Source organism: Augochlora pura, chromosome 8 (assembly GCF_028453695.1).
Source record: "Augochlora pura isolate Apur16 chromosome 8, APUR_v2.2.1, whole genome shotgun sequence".
Lineage (NCBI taxonomy): Eukaryota > Metazoa > Arthropoda > Insecta > Hymenoptera > Halictidae > Augochlora > Augochlora pura.
The window spans coordinates 617,928-645,825 of record NC_135779.1 but is presented as its reverse complement, the minus strand read 5'-3'; the positions used below and the strand labels follow the sequence as shown (position 1 = coordinate 645,825).

Here is a 27,898-nt window from a genome sequence, read left to right as displayed (position 1 = left end):
CGGCAAATTATTGGCACACAGTCGCAGAATCGTTCGTCTCGCGCCGATAACGAGCACAATGGGTCACATGTCTTTTTATAGAATTTTCTTATCGGCGCGGACGAGCGACAGTGTTCTGACCATTCTGTTTGTTCTGGACGCTTTTCTTTTGTATCGAATCGGCTATCTTTAGCGGTTCGAAGCTTTCCTGTTGGACGAAGATGGGACAGACACGAGAAAGAACTACGACCTATAAAACAACCAAATATACTTTATTTTATTGCAAAGAAGTTGGTCCACTCCATTCCTGGTCTGAACAACCCGGAACGTATTTGGAGGTAGTATTTGATGCGTGACCATGACCATTGGAATTCACGCCTAAGTCTCACACACAGTTATACTGTCTACGTGGAAATAAATCCTCTACTACTCGCTACGCATCTCTCCTGTTCCGAAAACACAATATCGTTGTGTCATTGATAAATACAAATACATATGTATATATACATACATATATGCGTATGCCTATTTGTTCCATTTGTTCCTTTCGCGTCGTCGCGAAAGTTCTGTCCGTTGCTATGAACAAAAAATTTGACCTTGATGTTTCGAAAGTATAGCTCTTTTTATTTAGGAAAATAAAATCGCAGAGACCGTTCGAAGATAACACGAAATATCGCTACTTTGTAAAAATCATCGGACAAAACTTGTACGGTGATCTATAGAAAGTTGCAAAATAATCAGTTGATCCTGAAGGTCACTCGTAATCTTCTAAGAAGTATAAACGATCTTGAGCGATCTGTTACGCTATGATATTCTTGTAAATTCTTTCCCTATTTTATTTCATTCTCTTGTTAGATTTTCCAGTTTGTTGATCCGGTTCAGATCAATATATGGTAAAAGTATGGTTGTCTACCCTACTAATTTTCGGGTTGCGTTCAAAGGGGTTTGTCTTCGTCGTTCGGGATCGGACTGCCAAACGCCCTTCGCGAGGTTTCATCCTCCTTGGCATGTGTCGACTTTGTTGGGTCGATCGTCTCCTCAGGTTCCAGCGCCTCGAATGGCGAGTACGTGTCCGATACAGCAGGAAAAGGTGCTGTAGGAGCCTCTGACTCCGCCGTGTCTGGAGCGCTGTTAACCATTTCTAAGGGGCCGCTCAGGATCGAGTCCGGCGACTCGTTGAAGTGCTCGGTAGGCTGGACTGGTTCGCCTAGAACGTCAGTCGTCTCCGAGGGCCTCCTCTCTTCAGGGACTGTCGATGTGCGACGAACGCTCGCCTTCTTGTGCCTGTGACCACGCGTTCCTCCAATCAATTTATAGAATAGCAATGTCTGTTGTATACACAATTGCACATTGCAGACAGAAGTTGGCTGATGTCTCCAAACTTCTCAAACGTTTTTTAATCCCTCAAGGGACGTCATTTAACTTGACTTGGCAGATAGTAGTTTTCTGTTCTCAGACAGAAACCTACTAACTCGGAGACATACTTAGAGACATGTCGTTAAACTTCTAGTCCACAATGTGTATCATAGTTTTTCGAATTTTTCTACAAAACTTACAAACATTTCGCAGGATTTTTGGAAATAAACCGATTAGATAGCTTCCATGTATGCCACAGATTCACACTACTTACTGATTAAGGTGTATAGGTGATATAGCTTGGTCTGGACTCATTCTAATGACACCGTTTCCATTATCCCATGAGTTGTGGCGACGATGTTGGCTCTTATCTTTGTACGTTTCGGCTATATTATTGTGACTCCCTACGATCCTTCGTTTGTCTAGTTCCTTTTGAATCTTCTCCGGCATATTACTCGTAGATTTGTACATTCCATGCCTGATCATATCCTGGGATACAAACATCATTCTTCGATCAGTTATTAACTATGTATAAAGGCAAATACTAGACTAAATTCAGGCAGGAGTGTGTACGTACAGAGGAAAGAGGAGTGGGCTCAACATTGGGGTTGGTCCAAACGTTGGTCGCGCCAGGTGCGTCCTCATTGTTGTTATCGTTCAGCACCTCTGCCGAGTAAGTGGGTCTGGCAGGTATGATTGGTGACCGGCAACATACCCTGCAGTAATAAATTCTACGGCATTAATGAGATATCAGCTGTCGCGACTAGTTCAGAGTGTATCGCACTTACGAGTTCACATCTTCGAGCTTCTTTAGGAGCCGTTCATTCTCCCTGCAGACCAGTTCTTGATCCCGGATCACCTGTTCCCTTGTTGCATACAATTCAGCGTTTTCTCGACGCAGAGCCTCATTCTCCGTGATATATGCATGGATCAGTTGACTCAATTCTGGTCGTTCCATCTCAGACAGCTTATCCAAATCGACGACTGGAGGGGTTAAGGGGATCTTACGTTCCGCTATAATCATAATGATTATTGTTTGAGGACTGACAATGGAGAGACCTTTTTCTTCCTTTTGCTATCCATTTCCAGCATTGTTCTCCCTTCTTACCCTTTGATTCGCTTCGCACTATATTCTGGTTATCACTGCTAAGATGGAGGGCTACCCGGAGGTGCTCGTTCTCCGTCTGCAAAGCTCCCACTTCGCGTTTCAAGCTCAAAATCAAAGCTTCCCGGGGGTCCTTGATAATAGGATTTGTGTTATAATTATTCCTTCTTATAGTTGATAATCTGACAGTGTAATTAATTAGCAGCCGTCTCACCATCACCACAATTGGCTTCGTCCGAATCTTCTTGACCCTCGCTGCGTACCTCAGGGTATTCAAGGTCTCACTGGCGTTGGAGCGCGCTGGCGAGACACAGGCAATCTAAAAGTTCCAGAAACCAATAAGCCCGGGAATTACCAAGAAAAGCGATCGCGTGGAATTACAGTGGATATATCGTACCATCAGTGTGACGCCATTGCCTGCTAAACTATCAGCTAGGAGTTTGGTCAGCTTGCTGTCCCGATAAGGAATGTGACCGCCTTTACGTTTCCCATCGCTCAACGAGGATATGCAGTAGCCTGTCCGGAAAAGAACTTTGAAGCAACCCATTTACTTTGTATTAACATTCACGGGGTTTTAACTAATTCGCTCTATCTCATTCCGGGTCTATCGATTGCAGCCGAGACATTGATGAAGCGTAAAAAAAAATTGCATTCCTGCCCTTTTGATTCGATGCCTGCCAACGAACTAGACGATCGATCTCCGGCGGCGTTTCTGCATTATTGACGTTGAGAAACTTGCCAATCAAGCGTAATTCAATTACAACATTTCCCGATCGTACCTAGAACCATCAGGCTTTTGTTGATGTTGTTCGCTTCCTCCAGAGTTTTGCCTTCGCTCTGCGTCTTCTTCGTCATCTCGCTGCCAGCCAGATCGACAAAGTTGATCTTTCCTTGCTTTGAGATGAACACGCTGTTGTCCATCTATCGTTGATCATGATATAGTTATTTATTTACTAGCCATTCGACAGCACACTTTACACTCTACCTACCGGAGGTCTGCCGAGGTTTAATTACCCATCGATAGGTACAGTGTTAAGTATTTGATGGAGTTACTCACCTGTTGCTCAGACGTAATACTTATTGTAAGGATGCTGTGGCTCCTGCTGGAATGATCGTTCATGTTGTGCGCGCCGACAGATCTGTTCCTCATACCTGAACAGAAATTTGCATTTCAGCTTTTAGGTGCACAAAGTAGAATCTATTAAAATCTTTTTAAAATGGTGAAAATGATTTTTATCTAGCACCGTTCAGTCATTAGTAATCACTAGAAATATTATTAATGTTAAACTGATTGGCATTCTTGGAATTGTTACTATTTAATTGGGGATGAATTTACTGCGCACTGTTGCTCTACCCTCTGAAAATGTAATGTTGCGTGCAGGGGATCGATTAGACGGGGTTAAAGCCCATCAGTCAAGAGTGCAAAGGTGGTGGTCGATAACTGGCTACCTTCTTCGAGGACCGCGAGAAGGTCATCAAGCTCCTCGCATTCGACGGTGAAAAGATTCTCAACGAAGAAGCCCCGTGTCTTTTTGCTCCACCGGACCATCAGAGGTTTCCTCGACGTTCCAGGATTCAGCAGATCTATCACCTATCGATGAAAAATGATTGTATAAAATACGTTGTTGCCGAACGATTGACCGCTCCGTTCGGTATTTACTTTCTCATTGTAGATCTCCAGGAAAGAGGCTCTCAGAACAAAGTTGCACTGTTCCCGCGCCTGCAGGAGCTTAAATAGGTAGACGAAAGACCGGAAGACCAGGCCGTTTTCCTCCGAGTAAGAATTGATTCTGTCAAACTAGATAGAGAATCAATTAGGGGTATCAAAATTAGGGGTATTCTTATCCTGTTAGCTTTGTGTCAGTCTTTAAAAGGAGCTACATCGAATACTATGTATGGCTCCAAATGCTACATATTTTTCATTACAAGTTAAAAGGACAATTGGTAGCCTAAACCATACCGTTTTCGTATACACAAAATGTCAGTATAGAAAACTGTACGATAGAGTATTGCACTGTTATTATCTTATCTATGCATGCTGATTAGGATTAACCTTTCCGTTGCTTTTGCATCGGCCTTCGAGGCGAACAGCTGCGTCGATATATATTATTTGTTGGTTTTCGACTTCCTGGGTGTACTTAAAAATATTTATCGCCTCACGGAAGATCATTACGAGTTAGAGAAAGTTAGGGGAGCGGCAACGGGGATTGGTTCTAAAGATTTAGACCAGCTTACCATCCCCGGAGGTCCCGTGAGGGTGTGAGTTTTCCCACTTCCTGTCTGCCCGTAACAAAACGCGGTGCAGCTGAACCCTTCTACTGCCATTTCGATAAGCTTCTTGATACCGGAGAACTGCAGGATGTCCTCTTGAGAAGCCGTGGGCTCGAAGACAACATTGTACGAAAATAGTTTACCCTTCTTGTCCCCGCTGTTTGGCGATCCTTCGCACTGCAACCGTAAAAATTGGTAATTATTAATTTTTAAGAGGCATCGCTAAAAACAGCCGTATCATTTTCTAAAGTTAATTTTAGACTGCCTTCCTATTTAAAAAAAAAATTAGTAAAAGTTTAGAAACTATACGAATTGCTAGATTTAATTGAATTCGATTTAAAAGTTGAAACAGCTTGGAGCGTGCTAAAAGTAAAATCTGCGATTTATGCAGTGCTAATTGAAGATTTTTACGACTTCGTAATGACACTCACATAAATCTGTCCATCCCCGGGAAATTGTACTGCCATTTGATCGCCCTTCTTGATTTCCCTATTGCTAAGTGGACGTACTCTAAAATCCAAAGAACGACAGTTGAAACATCCGGAGTTGACAAATGAAATATTGATTGTGTTCCATTACCTGACGACGACATTTATATTATTCTCTGGAAGCAAGTGTTTCGTGGCTATCACCCTTTTGTCACCGTCCACGAGCCTCTCGATGCTGCCGGTTCTGCAAACAATAATCAACCGATATTGTAACCGATCACCGTGAAAATCCCGACGACAACACTGACAGTTTTCTGGACAGCTCCAGCATGATTCCCTTTCACGGACGACCGTTTCAACCGGAATAACCGTTTGCCCGTTCCGTGATTGACCCTCGAACACGGAGGCTCAATAATTTAGAAGGTTCAATCAATCGGCCCGAGGAAAACTTTCGCGTGATTGACCGACTTCATTTATGATTTCATTTTCTCTCGAGCCGTGACCTCCGTCAATGATTCATGGGAGGCCAATTGCTTGGACGATTGCCCGATTTGCTGGCACATTGAAAATGCAACAGCATATTTTTTCCGAGTGAAAATAAACGCAACCAGAAACACAGATTCTCAAGCCGTACACGATTATCAAACGATTTTCTAACGTGTCCTACGAGAGAAGTGGAATATTCGTTTTTGGTCGAATCTGATGTCGTGAAAAATTTAGAAAACCTGCAGAATTCAATTCTGATTTACGCATCCATAGAAAGTCGAATGCGCCAGCATTCGAGTATTATGCTCACGGGTTCGATATGCGAGAGCATCTGGCGCACCGCGAGCATATTCTGCATGAAATTCCACGCGCGCCCGTCGCGTACAGGTGCATGGAGTACATTTCACAGGTGCATCGAGTGTACGTTTCATAGGCGATAATTGCAGCCCTGGTTGCAATCGTGAGTCAGCGCAAGCTGCGCAGTTGCCGATTCTAATAATTTTCTCGTTGATAATCGATTATTTATTCACGGTGTAATAGAGTAGGTGTGCGGCGAGCCCGTGCGTGTTGCCAGTTGTCACCCCCTTGAAACTGAAGGGGTCAATGTCGGTTGTTGCACTTAGGCGAACGCCGGAAGCGGGAACATCGCGATCAACTATTTTTCCTATATGTACATGTATAGCGTCATCCAGCTACGTCGCCAAGTGCACGTTCACGCAACCCCCGATCAATTTTCTTACTGGTTGCGTACAGCTACGACCAGACTGCGCATTCGACATGTGTACTATCTAAAACCGCATTATGCAATACTACCGGGTTCTCGGTTTAATGGAACCTTGGAAAATTCTTGACAGTGGAACACCAGGTTTAACCCAAACTCGGTTGCTTGAAAACCGCCATTAATTTCTTGTGTATCGAAACAAAGTGATCGTGTTCTCGAAAAGCTAACATTCCCGTTTCCATGCTCGATTACCTGGACTTCGAGTGAGAGGAAAATTTTCTAGCACTAACTGAAAAATTCCTCGTGATAGCGATGGAATAAAAACATCAAAATATTTTGTCAAGTTGTATACCAGAAGCCCAATAGTCGCTAGACTTTTTATATTAATTATTAAAAATCGATATCAGAAAAAAATTATCTTCTAATAAAAATGTGAATACCACAAATGCATACGGATCCACGGTCTACTAATCGTTGTGTATCTGAATAAAAAACTGTACGGCAAAGGAGTTATCATTATACCTAAGCTTCGCATGCGTAATATTTACTAAAATAGGTTGTATTTGCGGCGCATTTCTAAAGACTGTCGAACAATCGTGTGAAGAGTTCGCGACTACGTTCTAACGTCCATCTATCGCGATCAGGTTCGCAATTATACTAAAAGCCCGATAAGAGGACGCGTCCGGTGTCCTCAAATTTTCAAAATTGCGACAGTTCGTCAGGAAATGTTTTCAGGAATTGGTAATTTCGCAAACCTACGTCAACACGCTTTTCTTTGCATCGCCTAACGTAAAACGGTCATAAAACGGCGGGTAATTCTGCACCGTCACGCGAATCTGTATCGCGACTATCGGTCGCGTATTAATTTATTAATTAAAACCAGCATGCACGGTGTAATGTTATGGAAATCTACGGAAATGAAACGTAGATTTCACAAAATAGGATTGCCGTGCTTGTGGAACGACATAGGAATTCTTGGAACTACAATTTTCTTTATTGATCATCCACCTGAGTCACCAAGTCCCTGCAAAAATGACCCCGTGTTTGTTTTCCCTAAGAATTATCTCGTCGTTGCGCCATTTTCTGGACAGGTGACACGTCGAAGGACCTTATTAGCGACCTGGTAATAGAACGCGACGCTCTCGTAATTTCGTTTCGTAATTGGTATTGGAACGGACGCCGATAAAATCGAGTGACATTGTTATATGATAATAGGCTACGTGTCGGTACGGTATGGTGGCAATACATCAGACTGTCCTCATCGATTTTGCGCGAGCCATTTCTTTATTAACGCCCACGCGTTTACTGCCAAACAATGTGCCATCGGTGCCATTTGTTTCCACAACTGTGTCGCGTTCTGATTTTTTTATTGAGCTCTAAATCGGTTTCAAGTATCCTTACCGAATGCGCCGAGATTTCTTGCACGTTGCGCTTTAAACCAGGAGTGGTTAATTTTCTAGTGTGAAAATTACGATATGAAACCTTAATATTTATTCTTTGCTATATTTATAACATATGATATTCCATATAATTTTATAAATGAATATTGTATAAAGTAGTTTGAACGTTTCTCTTTGTCATTAGTATTTAAACACTGGTAACTGAGTTGTCTGATCAATTCAGAATTATAAATTTCAACATCAACTTTCGCGAGCTCGTTCCTGTTATCAATATAAAAAAATCACCGATTCCAGCGAACAGTTAAAATTTAAATCATTCGTGCAGTAGACGATTGTAAAAAAAAAAGACTGTATCGAAACCCCACATTAACTTTGCGTCAGCCTGATTCAGAAAAAAAAAAACGGGATTCGATCTCGATCGAGGTCTTATGGGTTGAAAAAATGCTAGGATTGCGTGCAGAAATGGTAGAAACGGTCTAGCACCACGTGTCGAGATCTCTTTACACAACACACGTTTCCGATCGCCGCGATATTGACCGACAGAACAGAGACAGTCCGGCAAGGTCCCGCAATCGATACACGGCATCGACATGTGTCGCAACCACTTCGTATGCGTCTATCAACGTGCCTGCCCGATCACCCGCGCGCCCCTCTGGAAAATCGCGGGGGTGCTTTCACACGACCATCCCCCGGAAAATGGAAACCGACCGGCTCGCGTCATCTTCGACGAGAGTGCCGCATCGAGCCTATCTCGTGGCCTCGATCTCTTCGAGTTATTTTGTACCGAACGATTCACCCCGCGTACTTCATCGTCGCGAGCTCTTTTTTTTCTGCTTTAAAAACGCCTACTCGATGTTCCCTTTTAGGAGCCGTAACTCGATTCTGAGAGATACTGATCATTTTCGGGGGATCTTTCGCTTTCAAAATTATTCGGCACAGCGTGTTTCATTTTACAGTCATTTTTTTTTAGTAGTTTCTCAGCATTGAAAAAATATTCATATATCATTTTCTTCGTTTAGAAAAGATGATTTTGTTCGTATGAAAACAAATATTCGCACGACGCTCCGCAGTTTAGTTATCGATATTAAGAACAAAAGAACCATCTGAAATCTAGCTAATAAAATAATTTTGGCTGGTCACGGCATTCTACATAAGAGGATTCAAACGGGTCGAACCGGTTTACGTTATCTGCAAAGCGTCGCTATCGCGCGAGAAAACCGCTCGATAGGGATTGATAAAAATTGATGCCGGTAATGTTGCAATATTACATAGTCGATAGTTGTAATATTCACGAGCTGATCAATAAAATGAGACATCGCACAAGTATGTTGACGCACGATCTATTTCAGTAAGAGGGATGCGCAGAATTGATTATTCCGAACACCGTGTTGCTCTCCTTGCCCTGTGGAAATATTTAGGTAGGAGCGATAAGATCGTCGCGAACTGTCTGTTTACATTCTCCGTTAATGGAAAATGGCGGCGGGATTATTGATATTCTGTTGGTCAGCCACAACACGAATTACAAAAGTGAAATATTCAACGTAGCCTTAACCTTGGGATCCATAATCGAACCACAACCAGTCCCTCCTCTTTCCCTTGGTCCAATCCTCAGATTTAGTTACCATTTCTATTAACATTTATAATTTATTATAATTTACATGATTATACTAGACCGCGGAATTAAAACTCGTGTTAAGCTATTTTAAAATGCATGATAGGTAAATAGGCTGCATATCATTAGTAGCATACATTATGAACGTTAGTAATAATTTTATCTTGTTTTTACAACTGGGGTTCTTTCGGTTGATTTTTAGAGAATAAATTATTAAAATTTGTGGAAGATTCTATAGTTTTTGAGTAGGGTGTTCTTTCAGGGTTAACAATGGCATTCCAATGAAATTAGAGGATAATGAAGAACTTACTCGCTTCCTCTGGACTGTAAAAGGCTGCTACTGACGACCCTCTTGATATTTGACCCGCTTTTTCCAGGACTATTCCCTCTGGACGCGATGCTATCCGAGGGACTATTGCCACGCGAGACGCGTCCCCTTTTCTTATCCTTCTTCGCATTGTCTTTTTGGGGATTCTCACCTCGGGTGGGCGACGGATTTTTCACAAGCACCATTCGTCCACCTGTATACAAAACAGTCACTGAATTTCAAGACCGTTCTTCAAAATAGTAAAACGCAAACTTAATTCTTATGACTATTTCGGTTCGATAAAAATCTATTGCTATCGAAGTTACAATTCTAAGTGAAATGATTTTCTAAAAATTTTACTAGAAAGGGAAAAGTTATATTGCTATAGATTAGATTTGTCAATAGCAATGGACCATCGTCTAAATAATCCACTACCAATATGGATTCGCCGTTTCGCAGGGCCTCGTGTGATCCACGCGGTTCGCATAGATTACCAGGACATGTCCCACACCATCCAGAACAAAGATTCACCTAATAGAAGTCGGGATCGACGCGAAGCCGCGAATTGTCTGGACCTCACAATAGTGAAAGCACTTTATCTTTCTGGTGAACGCACAAATTCATACAATACAGATTAATTACGGTTTGCTTACGGGACGAGGTCTCTAGCCGATGGTAATCGCGAGCTGCCCTAATTGAAGCGAAAGTTCTGCCGAGCTAACTAATTGCGATTCCATAGAAATTCTCGCCCGTCATCGATAATGTATGTATCATACATAAAGAACAAAGTTGAATCAACGTAGAACAATCTAGCAGAAGTTTCTTTTCATTTCTCGCCATAGAAACACAAATTGCAGATTTTTATACACTTTTCATTCATTTTTATCATAGGATATCTAAAACAATTATCTGATTTTTTCAGATTTTGTTCCAACAAATAATGGAGACAAAAATATGTATAAAAATACGCATACTGGTTATAAGGTCGATTCACAAATCATTTTACATTCTGATAATAAACGTAATTAAGCATTTATCATCCCAACTTCAAGACTCGATTAAACATAACTGTGAAAGCTAGCAACGAAAGAAATGCCAATACCAAACGTGTTAATGCGACGCAGTGGCTTTTATTGCTCTTATAAAATGGTCGCGGCTGAAATATCAGTAATGCCTCTTGGGTGACTTATCCTTAAACCAGAATTACCGTCCCAGGATATGGCTGTTCCGCGACTTCGTTCCGGTCAGTACACATTACACCTTTCATTTTACACCTTTCCTTTTTACAATAATCGACGTAAATGGCCCGCCGCCGCTGCGATTTTGAAAGTGAAAGCTAATAAGATCGACCTAGTAAAATCGAGCGCCGCAGTAAAAAAATCGCATCGCAAAGCTTGTTTTGGGGCCACAAAATTAACGAGCGAATAGAGGTAGTTTTCTTTACGAACGATCGAAGCGTGCCCAACTGTTTGTGATTACTTTCTAGCTTGACATTTCCTTGGGGACAGTTGTAAACGAATTAAGAATAAGGAAACACAGTGCGGCTTCAACGATCGCTCGACGTTGTTGTCAGAGATAGGTAAAACGCTTTTTCCATACATACGAGTAATACGCCATTCAATTTAATTTTCAATTCAATATTTTAATAAAGACGGTATTAAATATTTTACTTGAGAGATGCTGACAATAACTATCTAGTGAAATTTCTTTCTCCAACTTAAAGTACTCGAAGCGACGAATACTTTAATGAATGATTATGTTTGATTTGACCATTTAACATATTTGAGTTTTACCGATCGCTGATTGAAACGGTGGAAAAATTTGTAAGATCTACCCCCTCTTTCTGCCCACCCGAAAGATTGCACTTACATTCGAAATCTCATGGATCGTTCAAAAAGTATCCCATCAGCCTCAGCAACTATCTGTTCTTTTTCTTTCTGCTTCTGTCGAATCAATTCTCCTCGATCGACGGTGTTTGCTCGATCGTATAACGGAAACTCGTGCAATAGCAACAACAGACGGCACACTACTGACACTTCAGGGTGGCGGATTCTAGGGTGGTGGTTTTTCCTACAGTCGACGTTCGCGGCCGATCGAAACAGTGTCCAACGTTGTATGTAGTTGTTCACGCCGTTTCCTGGGCTATCCACCCTCGCATCTACGGTCACCCACGTGGATCGAGTCTGCGTTAGACTATGAACTTGACATGTCGTAGTCGGGTGCACGATCGGCCGTAATTGATCAATCGGGCGCCCATTTGCCTCTACCTGGAACCGTGACATTGTTAGGCATTTACTTGTCAAACTATAATTTATTTGAGTAAGGATTAATGTTTTATTCGTTGTTCGACTAGGGACTGCTAGATGATCTAGGACGCTTTCATGGCCTAACCCTCACCTAACGAGCAAACAACGGATTCATTTTACTTGTTGTCAAAACTTTTATCAACAGACAAATACGATCAGAGATGCGTTTGTGAAGCCAAAGCATCGTGAGAAGTTTAATTATTAATAAGATTTCGACTGCTTGAAGATTCATATTTGGCCATGGCCTTGAAAACGTTTTTCCGATCGTGGAGCATGAAAGGGGGGAAGGGGCAAGAATATTATCCAGGCGGTTTGCCGGACGAAAAATGCGAGAGCAGGGTTCAGTGATTGATTTCCAATTAGCCGATCGTTCTTCATCCTCTCGAGCGGAACGGGTTCCCTCTCGGAGAGAAAGAGGATGCGAGCAAGAGTTGTGTCCGGAGCCGTGCCGAGCGAAAATTACGGGAGGATCCCCACGGAAATGACCAGCTATAAATACACGGTAGTCGGCGCTGTAAACTTTATTGCAGCTCGTTTTCCGTTTGCGGACGCAACGCCGAGGAAAATGCGCTCGCGCGAAAAATTCCACGCCCCGGCACAGCAACCCTACTCGCGAACGTTATACCCGTCAGTATTTTTGTGCCGGCGCAGCGGAGTCTATTCCCGTCCGTGCAATTCGATTTTTGCTCGCAGACCTCGTCGAGCTGATACAGCCCACTGTCATCCGGAGGACGAGCCTTTACTTCGTGATGACTTCACTGGAGGGACCTGAAAACATCATCTTATATAGTAACTAGTGTATTTTAGTCTGCAATGCAACTCTAACAATAATTCAGTTAGCTTACCCTTCAAATAAATTATTGATTTTGGAGTTTTCACCCGAGACGTTAAATGTCTCTCTTTCGTTTGATTGAACAATGAACGTCTTCAGAAATGTACGTGTCAATGATCCTGTTCAAACCAAAAATAAATTTGCTTTCCCAAATATTATGGTTTCTTGTCTTGCTATTCATTTTCATCTATTTGCTTCTATTGCAAGGAACTATACCAAACACGCGTTTGAAGCGCAAGATTCATGCATCATTCTTTCTCTAAATTCTCTGCTTGCTTATTGACCCGCGTCACGGTAGAGGAAGTTGTTAACAAATCAGGTTTCCACGAGATTTTGACCCCACGTGGCCTGATCATGGAACGAGGACTCAATTATGGTGTCTATGATCGGTAGTCGTTGCTTGAGCGTTGTCTGACTAACGGTTACGAAAGTACGGTAGCGGTATTTATCGTACGACAAGGCAGAATAGAGTGGAATAATAATCACCGTCACCTTTACTCTCGCGCGTTGCAATGGAAAAGCCTCACAAAGTATCTTCCAAATAGAACGCTAGATTCGAAAACAAACTGTTCATTATAAAATTAATAGCGCGTGGCTATTACTTATCGTTGCTTTTCCGCAAGATTAACAAGTTCTTTCTCCTTCGTCAAATCTGCGGGCAACTTTATAAAATCAAGGAACAGCTCAGAAATAAATTATCACCCTCGCCAGATCGGCGACGCACTTTTTGCTAATCAGTTTCTGCCATTACGAATCTGATATGTCTACAAAATTAGAGTGTTCCGTTATTTATATTGCGCTCATACATTAAACAAGCCTATTTTATCGACCACGTCATTGCATTATTTGCGGCAACGTAGAAAATAACGGGAGTCATTTCTAACAATGTCACTGGCGCACCATTCCTATTGATTAAGATCCTAATGGTAAAAATGTCAGTCGGTGATACAAATTATTATCGCTGTCGCGGAGGGACACCACGGGTTATTCCAGGGCAAAAGTGGCATTTATCGCATTTCGTGCCAACTCGCTTGGCTGACATTAAGCCTTGTGCAGACGATGCAGCCTGTCCATGCAGCCTTAATACCGGTTTAGCGCCGGGGGTCGTGTTGCAAGTCGCGTATTTTTCATAAATAAATGATGCTCGAGGAAGGTAACCATGACGTAATGAAGATTTGCTTCAGTTAGATCTGTCTTAAACCACGGTCTCCATAGATCGTTCTTCACTTCCCAGAGTCGTTAAAAGAACCATCGGATAGAGAATATTTTGAGAATTTTATACATTAAAAAGTAGTGTTTCAAGTCGCGTACTTAAAGCATCAAAGAGACCTTCGTTCCCTCAATTCGGAACAGTTCTAAAAGGCAATCGCTTCTGAAATGATCTGACATTTGCGGCGTCATGCAGACGTGGATTAATCGCGGCACAGGGATCGCGCAGATCTATAGCGGATAGTTGTACCCCTCACGAAGTCGTGTATAAGTAAATTATGGTATATAAGGACGGTGCACACAGCGGCTTCCTAATGTGAAGTTAGAGTTTTCCGGTCGATTACCGCGAGTATCAGACCGCGTCTGTAGTTTCTCGAACTTTTCAACGACGTTCTTTTCCTGATCAACCGAACGACGACTCTATGACAATTGTTTTCCTACTATTTCGCGGACGAATTCTCTGTCGATAAACCAGAGCACGATTCGCCGAATAATGCGGAAGCAAAGCAAAGTCGAGCGCAGTCAATTACGTAGGAAGTGCGCCGAGATCGTTAGGGAGAAACGTTTTATTCGACGAAAGGAAATGCGCGCGCGCCTTTCCATTTATCCAGATTGCCCCGTAAAACGCTTCCTTTGTGCGTCAGATATCGATCTACGATTTAAACGAAGTTCACGAGCCGGGTAATTTAAACCAATTACAAAAAATCACTCCCTCAACGGTCCGGTATTCCACGGATCGAGCGCAGCTCTCTCAGTCTCTTCGGAATTAAAGAACATAGTGTTTAACCGTGTAGCAACGCTGAGCTACTGGGGCTCAAGGTTTCGAAACGTTTCTGACAAATTGCCTGCCGTCGCGGGAACCAATAAACATAATCACCCACATGCGCAACGTTGGACGTGGCTCGCGTACGAACGCCTGCTAAAACAGAAATGGAAGCCCGTGTTAACGAATAGAGCGATTCTTAACTACAGAAAGGCGTGACGAATGTATCTTTGTTGAATTAACATCTTGAATGCGGTACAAGGGACATCAGCTACCTTGAATGATTTTTTAAAGCTTCCTCATCTCTTGAATCTTATAGTTTCTCTGTGTTTTAGATGTATTTAGAGTTGTCAATAAGAAATAACTAAAATGTATTACTTATGATTACGTAATAATTATTAAATTATGTAAATTAGAATAAATACATTTCTGTTTACCTGATTGTCTATCTGAGTTGCTAGTAATCCTGTGATTACACTCCACGCAATGCTGCAACATTCTATTCATATAACCTGAGTAAAGTAGGACTAGTTAATAACGAGGACTTTGTTTCAGTAACAGGCATCCTAATTTCGGTTCCAAAAAACAAGTAAAAACTCGTCGATTTCGCTATAGTTTCGAAAATCATCGAATCCGGTCGACGCCATCTACACTGGCGCGTATTCACGCGGGAACAATAGTAGTCGTAGCTATGATCCTGAGGATTTTGAAATTCTCAGAAAACGACGGGGTCCTATAATAAAGTTGCAGGCTGCTGGTATACGGTTGGTTTTGTAGCCGCGCGCACACAATGGCGCCGGCTTCTCACGTACACACGTGTGGCATGAAGCCGACGAGACACACAGGCGTAGGGAATGGGCCGTTTCTTCGTCTCCGTCACGCCATTGGACGCCTTCTTCTTCTCCTCCACCACCTTCTTTCTACGGCACAGAGAGTTCCTTTAAGCCGGCAGTTTCGTGTATTACACCGTGGCGTGTGCACACAAGACCCACGTAAGTTTACACACTCACCGAGCCACCCGACACACAAAAGAGCGCCGGGGCCGGAGAGCGGAACAAGTTCTCCAGGTGTCATCCAGGTGTGTACCGCCGATCCAGGTTGACGCTCTTCTCCTCGTGCGCTACGCCGGCTACCGACTGGATAAACAAAAGTAAAAGTTAATACGAGGAATCGCTTTAAACGCGTCGAAGGTACCTGCGTGTTCGGTCGGACTTGTCGGTGCGTTTCGCAGTGGAAGCCTTTGTCTCTGGTTGTGCGATCCAGGAGACTGTGATGTGACGAGTTCCGCGGGTGCAACGAGTGCCACGTTCTGCTAAGTGATCCGAACCTACTGTAAGTCTTATGGCAATTCGTTCTTTTGTTTATCATCAGCGTTCGAGTCCTCACGTGGCCGCGAAGGACGTCCTACAAGTCGTACCAAGATTTTTAACTATCACACGGTCCTAAACAATAATTGCACGATACATATCAAGTACTTTTTACATGCGAAGGTTAATGAGATCTTGACATACCACAGTATTTCTGAAGTATCGCCTGTACATTAGTTGTAGTACTTAGCCACAGCTTACATCAATGATCTATAACAATGAACGTCCGCTGTGACTGGTCTGTAGAACTTCATGCCTAATTGTGACTGGTGTATGTCGAGTTTCTTCTTTTAAAAAACAGATCATGTCTTGTGAACCGTTAAGTGCCTATTGGCAATACGAATGAATTGACTATAAAAGGGCAGAGTATGCAAATAGCAGTTTGAAAATCGACTACCTATCCCGCCTGTCAGAACAAATTTTTACTATTTTGTGCGATGTTCATGTCCTGCAAACTTGAAATATATTCGACGAGTGGAGACTTGACATAAGTTTATTGTTACGTTATTTTCGTTCTGTCGCGTCTCATTTGAAATTCACAGAACGAGTGTCGCACAAGCGCCGCTTTATGCCATTGACATCTGGTCATGAGTCACTGAAACAAAATTGCGAACATCAGCATCGCGTGCTTCTATTACGAGATGCACACGAGATGCGCCACGAGGTGGTCCGAAATGTTTTGGACCACCTTTTTCTCGTAAATCATGCGAGCACAGGCTCGTTCTCCGTAATTTATCTTCCAATCTGCGTTCGCGACATTCTCGTGGAGATTGTAGCGCTCGAAAACAGTCCGAAGTACAGACAATTTTTATGGTGCATATTTCGGGAGACTGCGTTTTTGAGGTTATTTTTGTCTGCCATATTTTCTTTTCAAAATAGTACGGTGTTCGCCATAGAGTTTCAAGCTCGATCGATTGCGGTTCCCATGACTTCTGTAACGTTTTCGTAATGGAAGCGTTTCAAACATTGATTTATATTTAGAACTCGATCTGCAACAGACTATAATTGACCACGTGCAACTGGAAGTTCGGTAAAAGGGTCAAGCGGGTCGATTGAAACGACGATCGAAGCGGCTATTTAATCATTGTTCGAATCGACATATGGCTAACGGTTTATCTAGTCCGATAAAAATGTCGGTTGCTGGCCAAGGTTGCATTTTAATCGGCTTTTCGTAATGCTTTCCATAATTACAACTGTCGATAGAAAATATTGTAAGAGATATTAAATATGTTGCATCTATATGTATTTTGCTAAATAGTAATTGTTCGAAGAACTGCGCAATAAAATAATTCTTCATTTATTTGTTAAAAACTAATAAGACGAATGAACATGACGGCTACCTTGTGACTTTCCGACCATTACTGTCTGCTTATCGCTCGTACGTACATTCATTTTATCCTTAACAGAAAAGTGTCATAAATAATCATAAGCACACTTAAGCAATGTCAAATAACTGAGTACAATACTTGTAGTTACTCTTGCACAACCGACACCAGGTTTTCGAAAAAACTACGGTTAGAGTCTTTGCTGGTGACCATTCGATCGAGAATCGGTCGGTACGATCGACTATCGATACTCTTAGTCGTTATAGTCGACATTGACGTCAACCTATTGTACCCGTTGGGATAATACTTATCGAACCTCGACAACTCAAATTTCTTCGACAGGCGATTATTATCGATCGTTCGATTGATACTTCGTGAGTCGGGTTCCTCAACCTGTTGAACAAAATTAAACGTCGTTATAAATGTCAACCGTCGTTTTTGAAATAGACCACTGTATCACGGTCGAGCGAATAAATCAGTGATTTAATCAACAATAAAATTACCGGATCAGGATACAAAAGTGCCGCGACAGGATGAACAGATTTTTTGTTATACAAGAAATAGAAAGGTTGGTCACGGCTAATAAAAAGATTCGCAAGATATCCTCATGGGTTCCACGAACCTGTTCGCGGAGTTATCTTCCTAGGAAACTGCGCAGAAAGAACCGGCTAGGTGAAAAAAACCGCGGTGCATTGTTCCTCTGTCGGATCGCGTTTATCCTATAACGTGAAACCCGCCTTCCACGTTTTTAGCTCGGTTCGAGGGAGTAGAACGAGCAGAGATTATGGGTCATTGTTTAGCCGAAGATTCTTGACCTCGAAACGCGTGCAACCGTTCGAAACGCAGTTAGAAATGGCGGGAAAGAGGAACACCGGGGATTTGTGGTGCTTTCACCCCGACTCGGAGGGTGAAAACCTTGTTAGCTCGTTAGAGAACGGTGCCCTGGACCTTAATTCGCATCAAGATACCCATGGTTCCACATTTCTAGGTTAAGCGAGAGCAATTACAAATTTAATCTGATTCCATCTAGCACTGTGGTTGCATTATACATTTAGGTTATCCGCATCAGAATTTTTGATCATCACGTAAGTCGTTTTCTGTATTCATTTACAGAATATCGAAATATTAATATGATCTTAATTATTTTATTTATGCACACTTGAACACACATACTCGTACCACATTAAAACTTTTAATAATTCATTAAGAAATAAACAGATCTAATAACGTAATAATTTTCCTCCACTAGGTGTTTCCTGCGATTTAACATTTTCCTTTGTCATCTATTCCGTCGCAGTAGTTTGAGAAAACGGTGCCGTCTCGGCTCGACCAGTTCAAGGTTGAAACCCTTGCAGTTCCCTGAAAGGGGAACACTTACACACTCGGAAAAAACAGGGTCTCTCACCTTCGCCACATCGACTTTTTCTTGAAAATGTATCTCTATAGCCTGGACAGCCTTAAGACAATTAAATGCGATGAGTCAGGATAGCGCGCTGGCTCTATGTTGTCCTTTTTTTATTTATGGGGCAACATACTCGGCCAGATCTATTAGTCATCCGGACATGCCATTTCCCTCGACCAACTCGTTACATACCTACAGCTTAACCACTTATCCACGTGGTCGTTGCCACTGATAACTGGCACGGTAAATTATGTTTTTTGATATGTACACTTCGCGAGAAAAATGTTTGGATAATGTCAGAAAATTTTCTAATTTCATGCTGAAATTAAAAATTGATTTATAACTATCCAAGATGCTAGAACTCTATAACAATTTTGCCTTTTCTTCTTCGCCATAGTTGCGTAATTTAAGGTGTCCTGTGCACGAAGTCTCGAATCTACCTATTCGATCGCAGACATTTTTTCGCGTTAATTCCCATCTGGTTATATCAACAGGATTTTCGAGTCGGCAGCTGACATGTGTTTGCCCGGAGAACAAAGTTTCCGCTAGCTAGCCACGCTCAGTGATATTTTACGGTTCGCGAATATCCGGTCTCGCCTCGCAGGCTCGTGAACCGCTGGCAGATAGAGATTACGCAAGAACTACGTGGTTCCCTAAAAAGATTATCATCGGAACAGTTGTCCGTCAGAGAACCGGCTGTTCTCAGCAGATTTTAACGAGCCACTTTTCGATCACTATCTATTAATCTATCATCGTTCTAGGCTAGACCAGTTCTAGAACTTAAGGGAAAACCGTTTTTCCTCTCACTGTATTAGTTTTTGTTTCTACAATGCCTTTTAATAATGCTATCAATTGTTTTCTTTTACTACGAAATAATTTACTGCTTCTTGTTCTATTGCATGTTCACAAAGAGGAATACTAAATTGAGAGAATAACTGACGCAAATATTTCGCTTTGAAAAACCGGATGGAACTGCAGCAACGATGGTTTAATCTTGCTTCGATCTACGCGCACGATGCAAATGGGAAAATCCAACTTTCTTCGACGCTAAAGGTGACCCACATTTAAATCCCGTAATCTCAAATACCGGCTTGGTAAGCCGCTAATTGGAGTGTAGTCCGAAAACGCGGAAATCGACTCGAAGTTCAACGACGACTCGTTAATGTCGCACTTTCGAACGCGCGGGCAAGTCCTGTGACATTCCGAGCACGTACGATCGTAAAATTCCTCTTTTCATTTTTTTTGTTCCTTTTTTCTTTTGCCCTCGATTATGTAACTATTAGGTTGGTGCATATGAAATGTCGGATGTTTACGTAAATATATAAAACTGTATCTGTGTATTGAAACAAATAGGGCACATTTTGATTAAATCAATAGCTTTTGAAAAAAGATATGCAGTTTTATATACTCGCTTAAAAATCTGACATTTCATATGCACCAACCTAATATTTCGTTCCCTAAGATCGTGTTACCGGCGGAGGCATGCACGAATGACACCGAAGCTTTCCATTGTTCCATCATAAAACCGTAATGCCCCGAATAAAATCGTATCGGTCTGGCTTTTATCACTCGTAAAACTGAATGTACTCAACTGCTGGCGAAATGTTCGAGGATAATGGGAGGTGTATCGCAGGCGTAGACAGCGTAGGAATGTTTTAGGAATAATAAATTACGTCAATAACGCCGAAACGGACGCGTTGATCGCCACTCGGGCAAGATATTCGTGAGACTTTAATCCGCGGCGGCTCGTTTATCTAATAAACATAAACGCTGCCGCGACTGTACGTGCACTGTAGGTCAAGATAGTGTGACGGCGTATTATGATTTTCTTCGGCAATTTACGCTAAAGAGGATTTGCGTTTCGCTGCAGAGCTAAGCATTTTACATACTTCGCATGTAACCAGATTCAGGATAAACTGGAGCGTTTCATGGCGACTTCTGAATGTTATACCCGTTTTAATTCACCGGGACTGTTATGAATATATCGCGAAACTTTTTTGCTTAGGCAAACATTTTTTTTAATTCGAGAACTTTTTGGAGGGATGTAAGTCGACCAACGCGAATCAGTGATAGTCGTATTAGTGATCTTCTTCGGTCGATCGCAGGCGTTTTCTAGCGGTTGACCGACTCAAATGTCGCCGAGACCGGTGATTTTCCTACAGCACATCGTACGAAAGCCACTCGAAAATAGATCGGTGCTTATTTCGATGGCCTGCCACCCCGACCCCCACGCCCCATGTTTCTTTCCATCCTTTTTATAGTGAAGCTGAGTGAAGTTTTCGCTGCTTCTCTGGCCAGCATGGTGCTTCGAGAAACAAGGGACAGAGTTATATATTATCGCAATTATCAGCTACAGATTCAATTAAAAGTGATTCTACATTTATTTATTGTTACAAAACTCATTACAATTTATTCTTATTTTTCAGCAATAATCATAGTATTTCTTAACAATTTGGAGACAAGAGAGAGAAAAAACTTTGAACGATTTTATGTTGAGCTAGTTGAGAAAATTCGACAAACATGATCCGCATTATTGAAAAGCTACTGAAGCCAACTAAAATTTAGTTCATCCCTGGAACGATTCGCATAAGTATCTACAGGTAGTTTTAAATTCCTCGCCATTGATCGAAACATCCACCATTGTTGCTAAACATACACAAAATTCGCAGTCCAGCTATCATCGAAATCGATCGTTTTCACTGAACCTCGCAACTCGGATCTCGTCCAGTTCAGCATGCACTCTCCAAAGCATTATGGAGGCGCCATCCTCGAAGAGTTCTCCGATTTATTATTACACACACTCTGTGGATTTTACCGTCGTTCCCGCTCGCGCCCGCTTCCCTCCGCTTTGGCCTCGCACGGAGCTTATTAACGCTCGCACGACGGAACACCTTGAGAGCCCTGAACTTCAGGGAGCCCGATGAGAAAGAAACACAGACGAGAAGAAAGAGAGAGAGAGAGATGCCGACGGACTCAAGGTCGGCCTGAATCAGAGAGCCAACCGGTTTTTCGGAGAAGATTCGGAGAAGAAACGGAAGGTCACGCGACCGGCTCTATCGCCCGAAACGCTTTTAAATCTCCGACGTTCATTGTGAATTAAATGGCCGATTTAACCCTGCGGAACCGGGCTTCTGGGCGGGGTTGTACGCGCGCTATCGTCTCTGCATCATCGCGGGTCACGTTTCCATGCCGTTTTCGTCGTGAATTATTAATCCTCCGCACGAGGATTGCTCTTAATTGGATCGTACGGCGTTGCCTTGACCCGCTGACCGGGAACGGCGTTTTCAGGACTTTTTCGTTTCTGATGTAAAATATTAATCTTCCGGTTTGTCTCTTTGCACCAGAATTTATGAACTTTCGTTAAGCTGTTGCCTATTAGTTGCCAAATTATTTCATAATTTATTAATTATACATCTATTTATAAATCCAAGACACTGTACATTAGAGTCGTGTACAGATGGCCCTAGTATTAATTGGACCTCAAGGAAGAGCCTAATTATCGCTTGGCCTAGAATTGAAATGGTAGGTTGAACCGAAAGAGGAATAAATATGGCAAAAGTACGTGTCACTCCAGCTGTTGCCAATATTTCATTCTTCAGGGAACGAACTTCTGAATCATGCGAGGCTGTACGATTCTGTTACCACGAAGAATAAGAGATTTTTAAATCTCGAAAGGTTCGCCACGGACGATTAAATTCGGTAGTATGTAATCCACGGGCGCGTGTAAAAAGAGAAACACTTGTGCCGCCGATGCTGAAAATGTTAATCAATGGGTGGTGAAAGATCCAATTAAGTTCTCTGTTGTCCGCCGTATAATACCGAGCTAATACTCTTAATGAACACCTAGCGTGCACCGTGCAACGCGTGGTCGTCGTCTCAAGAGTCGTTGACTTCCCTGCCGCGTCGAAACTGCTGGAAAATTGAGATGCTCGCCTAGTTTGCGGCCAAGTTGAGCAATAAGCTCGTTACATAATTGCGGCTAATTATTTCTGTCTTCAGTAGCAGACGCGGTCTTTCCGCGAAGTTGAAGTTACTCTCAAAACAAGACGACGATCTCGACCTAACCACTGCTTGCTCACTCAACAAATGGGGAGAGAGTACAGCATCATTCTACGTAAGAGTCCTACCTGTAGTTTCTACGATTATAAAATTTTTGAAAGCCAAATACTCTTCTCGAAGCTATAAGCAAAAATGCAATATATTTATTTATTGTTTCTCCAGATGAAAAGCAGAAAGTAATAACGACGTCGTTGCTTGAATAACTGACTTGTACTGACTTGTACTTGCTCGCACAATCTAGTTCGGGAATTCACCAACACGAATCCGGAATATTCGAAGAAAAGAGAGAGGATTAAGATAGGAGAGAATAGGGTCGCGAGGAAATCGAATCAGATCAGTTTCCCGCAGGATCCGCGAAATGGCAGCGGGTGAGGGGACAGGAACGCTAATTAATAAACATAATTGGGGACAACGGTTCGCGTACAATTAAGCTTCGTGCCCGCCGACTTTTACCGTTCTCTGATCCCGCCGATTGTTCTTCGAGCGTGAAAGTCTTAAACGATTTCGTGTCGACGCGGCTGCGTGCGTCTGCCCGGCCACGCGAAACGTTCGCAGGATAACAGTACTGTGGAGCCGACCACGGAAAGGAAAAGGAAAAAGGAACGGAGTACCGGAAGTGTCGCGCAGGCATTGTAACCACGGTGCTTGTGCCTTCCTCTTATCAAGAGATAAGGAGAACAACGCTTGCCATGCACCGCGGGTCCGGTAAATGGGACGAGGCCGGAAGCCCGCTCGATCGTGCCACGCGCCATCGCGAATTCGAAATCACGTTCATTGGCGTGATTTCCGTTTCAGTTTATGCGGTGCCATTTGTTCATCCCAGCAATGCTAATTCTGTTGCAGTATGCTGTGCATAAAATTTGCATTTTAGTGAACTGTTTTATTATAATGTTGACTCTAATTAAGCAATTTATATAATCAATTATTTTTACGGCTGTGGAAGGCTGACTCTCAAAGGAAGACTGGCTTGTGAGAGAAGCCAGAGGAGTTGTGAACGGCGGAAAAGTATGAAGACAAAAGGAGTAAGAAGAAAGATACCATTCGGAGTGCCTGTCCACTTCGAAGACCCATTGCTTTAGAATTCAGAGGCAGAGGAGGATTATTAACGATGTCCGAAGCTATCGGAAAGATCCCAGGAGTTCTATGGTCGTTCAAAGACGCCGAACCACCTCCGAACAAGATGGCGGACAGCTCGTTGGCAAACCCCATGAATAAAGAGCCAGAGACGGTTCTATCCGCAGAATTTAATAGGAAAGAAAGCGCGCGGCTGTAGCTCTACTTAATTTCGATCATAAATCGCGTCCTAAAAGGTCATTAGAAGGTCGTTACTTCTCGCTAACCATCGAGATCTCTCTGTAAAGTGAGTTATCAGTTTCAAGAGTGGAAAGACGTCGACATTGAACTCCAAAAATGGACGGAGTCGACGTTACTTGCCTTGCACCTCTTTTTACGGCGAGATCTTTTTTTCTGTTTCCGGTGAAAATCGACAAAGTTAGAAGATCCAAACGATGCAGGAGTCGTAAAATTATGTATCTGTCGGACTATGTACTCCGATTTGCAGGTAGTCGGCTCTGGGAACCATGGAAAGGAATACATGAGCGAAAAGAGGGAAGGGAAAAGAAGAAAAAGAGGATGAAGAAGGGGAGAACGGTTTCGCGTGACGCGGTGAAAACCCGTCTTTCCTTTAGCCGAGCCGGCTAGCCGACAAAAGGGCAACCGGTTTCCGGAAATGGGTAATTTCTTTATTATACTCATCCGAACCGGCGCGATCCTGTTCCGCAAAGGATGCATAACTGCTCCGTTGAGCTCCTCCACGGGGAACCACGGTCACGATTTTCACGGATTTCCCATGGTAACTGGTCATAACCGCTGTTTTCCGACTTTGACGTTGAATCGTAGCTTCTACAATTTATGGAACCTCTACGTTTGCTCTGTTGGCCGCATGATGGTAATTCGTGGGCTGTGGAATCTTCCAAAATAATTGAGAACTCATTGACACTGTACAATCTCATAAAAGTATTTGTATCTTCTCATGCAGTACAGAATTTGGCAACTAAACTTTCCTTAAAATAATAATTCGTATGTAATTGAGATGATACAAATATTTATAGTCCATTTACTGTTTCCAAAATCTATTTTTCTCCAGCTCTGGTTTATTGCAGGGAACTCTGCGAATATCCTTTCAACCGTCTTACTGGTCAGAGAGGAGCACCCGGCGAGACGGGAGCGTGCACGAGGTCGTCGTCGAAGCCGCGAAGAACGTCGAAGTTCCGCGGCGTGTGCCCGAGGGCCATTCTCGTTTGAGTCATTACCGGTGAGGATGACGCCGCGGCGACCTCATTGCCGCGTAAAGAAAACGCGCCGATAACCGCTCGTTTACGCGCGCGTTAGAAAGTGCGCGGCCGATCGGATCGCGGCGAAGAGGACGAAGAGGGCGGCGATCCTCGCATGAGAGAAAACCGCGCGTCTGAACCGCGGCCTGGTTTCGCGACGAGCGGGGAACACGCGGGTTGAAAGCGATACCGAATCGTCGCGGGTTCACACGAGCTCACGGATCGAAAGACTTTTACCTTCGGCTCCTAATTGGCCGAGATCTAGAAAGTCTTGCAATTCGAGGTCTCGCGTGTTGTCGCCGCGGCCATCTTCGCATTTTAATTTACGGACCAAATCTTTTTTCGCGACGATTCCTACCATTTGCCTCGATTGTGATTTTTTATGCAAACCTGCGGTGTTTGGTATACTTCGGTATCTGTCGGCTTTGCTGCATTCGTTTCTCCCTTAATCGCGTGAAATCCGCAGTCCATTTATGACATAAACTGGTAACTTTCATCAATTGTGTTCATCAATTATCAGCAAACGAGCAGAGAACAACGAAAAGCGAGACGCTGTTTGGCCAGCTGTTACGAAACGGAAAGGCGGTCAGTGATAAGACCGGCCGTAAACGGGGCCATTTACCCGCAGGTGCCGTTCCATTTCGCTAGCTCGCGACGGATGCTGGTGTTTGCGTAATGAAGCCGCAATTAAGCAATCGCTTAGCCGTTGCTAATTGTCTCTATCAGTGGAAAGCTGGGGAGCAACGGTCACCGATCGAGCAGTCCCATTAAAGCAGTTGAGAAACGAAACGCGGAGGCCGCGATCTGTCCGATTAATTGGCTTCGAAATGAAAATAGCGTCGTAGGAGAAGTTGGACGGATAGATGTCTGTCTGGCTCGTTCATCGACAACTCGGACGACGCGAGCATGACGACATCGCGCATGACTCGCTCGGACAATGAGAACCGCCTTCACACCGATTGTTCACCAACCGTCTTGCTCGACGGGACGAGCTAGCGAGCTTTTCGCATAAAAGATCGACCGAGAAAATTAGTCATCGAGCAGAAGAGGTCACGACCGAGACAGTGACTCAGATCGATTCCCCTTTTCGCGGAGATCCAGCGCCGATCGCGGCCGCGATCGACGATCCTTCGAAGATCGAGCGTCATCCGTACGAGTCACTCTCCCTCGAGCCCTGGAGGTAATTTGTTCCCGGTAATTGTACCGCAAACTCGACTCTCCTCCTTTCGATCAATCTTATTGTAAGACGTGCATGAAAATCGGAACCGGCTCAGAGGTTCCACGGAATTTCGTTCAAGCGGTTGCGATAAGAAGCTTCCAAAGGCTATGGTTTATCAGACAGTGAAACATTCGTTCGTCTGACTTCATTGAATTAAAACAGCGAATTGTCTGACAACGAGGACAACGAACAATTGTTTGGACGATTCATCCCCAACTCCTTTAAAAATTGATCATCGAACAAGACGATGCATTCTAAAGGAATCTGTACACACAGTCCGATTAGAAGTGGAACCGATTGGTCCCAAAAGTCGGCCGCAATGGCCCGAGGCCGATCAATCCGAGAATCACGGTAGCGTTGTTTTAAAATAGCGTTGGTTTACGAGCGCGTCGTAAACAAGGGTCGCGACATCCATCGTCGGGAAGGGTTCCGTGGAACATTGGAAATGGCTCGGTTCGCGGCCAAGGTTCGCCACGAACCGAATGATATAAATACACCAAGACGAGATGGGACGGGACGCCGCGACCAGTCGTTAAAATCACTGTTCGACGTCCCCGCGAGGCTTGATTAACGCTCGCCACCTATTTTCGAAGGCTGCCCCGGCATGATTTACGGCGACGCGTTCTTTTCAATCTCCCACCTCTTCCAAGCCTGCTCCTCACCGATAAAGCAAGACTTCGATACGTATATTGGAGACGACAGAGAGCCGGACGACGATAACAGTTCCCCGGACGTTAACTGCTCCTAATAAACAATGCTGCTGTCTGCAGCAGTGAGTCACGAATCTCAGAATTCTATCGCCAAAATAAGCATTTGCTCATCGGACGCGGTCTGCCGGGCTCTTCCAACACTGTGATGTAATGATTTCCGCGGTTGAATCGCGCCGAAAATGTTGATACAGAGCCAAAATATTTTGGAGCTCGAAGCTCCGTGTGATCCGAACGGAAGGAAGAAGTTCAAGGAGTCTCATTTTCATTGATTAGCTGTACCCTAGCCGAAGTTGAAGATCAAGATAAAAGCGGAATATATTTTCATCGATAAAATAGATAATAGCTCTGATTATTATTTTATTACTTGCCATTCGTTTATAAATAGTAGTTTTATATTAATTATGTATTTTCTGTTATCTGCAATTGCTTGTTGGCTAGCGATTCCGTGGGGTCTTAATTGAAGCCGTATTTAGCATTGATACTTTCGCTACGCCACAATAAATAATATTGATAAGTGGACTGCGGATATTTATGAATCTATAACTTATGGAATGCTTGGTAAACGATAGAGAGCATAATTATTTAACGTTGCTTTTGTAAAATATAAAATATAGTAACCAGATACGCGATCCAATCGTACAAACACTTTCGTAGCATCGCGCCTCTCTCTCTCTCTCTCTCTCTCTCTCTCTCTCTCTCTCCCACGGC

The 27,898-nt window shown here is 43.2% G+C and overlaps 2 protein-coding genes across 6 annotated transcripts in view; one reads left to right on the top strand and one right to left on the bottom strand.

The window, feature by feature from the left end:
* Positions 1-232: 232 nt before the first annotated feature.
* On the bottom strand, positions 233-16,106 carry LOC144474566 (kinesin-like protein KIF12). 3 transcript variants are annotated; one of them, XM_078189560.1, is made up of 20 exons: positions 15,970-16,106; positions 15,786-15,911; positions 12,817-15,695; positions 12,597-12,739; positions 11,535-11,932; positions 9,669-9,879; positions 5,291-5,383; positions 5,143-5,221; positions 4,676-4,888; positions 4,101-4,238; positions 3,890-4,031; positions 3,498-3,592; positions 3,220-3,361; positions 2,838-2,956; positions 2,655-2,759; positions 2,444-2,573; positions 2,124-2,349; positions 1,913-2,066; positions 1,610-1,824; positions 233-1,263 (listed from the first exon to the last, which is right to left on the bottom strand). In XM_078189560.1, the coding sequence occupies exons 6-20, from the start codon at positions 9,869-9,871 to the stop codon at positions 915-917; spliced, it is 2,403 nt and encodes an 800-aa protein (XP_078045686.1). In that variant the 5' UTR covers positions 9,872-9,879; positions 11,535-11,932; positions 12,597-12,739; positions 12,817-15,695; positions 15,786-15,911; positions 15,970-16,106; the 3' UTR covers positions 233-914. The 3 variants fall into 3 exon arrangements, with proteins under 3 accessions (XP_078045686.1, XP_078045687.1, XP_078045688.1); XM_078189561.1 differs by lacking the exons at positions 12,597-12,739; positions 12,817-15,695; positions 15,786-15,911; positions 15,970-16,106 and having other exon boundaries at positions 1,913-2,051; positions 11,535-11,674; XM_078189562.1 differs by lacking the exons at positions 12,597-12,739; positions 12,817-15,695; positions 15,786-15,911; positions 15,970-16,106 and having other exon boundaries at positions 1,073-1,279; positions 11,535-11,674.
* Myo61f (unconventional myosin 61F) overlaps positions 15,972-27,898 on the top strand; it is a 26,351-nt gene continuing 14,424 nt past the window's right edge. For 2 of the 3 annotated variants that reach the window (XM_078189542.1, XM_078189541.1), the window contains exon 1: positions 18,016-18,035. The gene's annotated coding sequence lies outside the window, so the exon portion shown is untranslated. Of the gene's footprint in view, positions 16,108-18,015; positions 18,036-27,898 lie in introns of those variants that run through there. The other variant, XM_078189550.1, reaches the window with a different exon arrangement.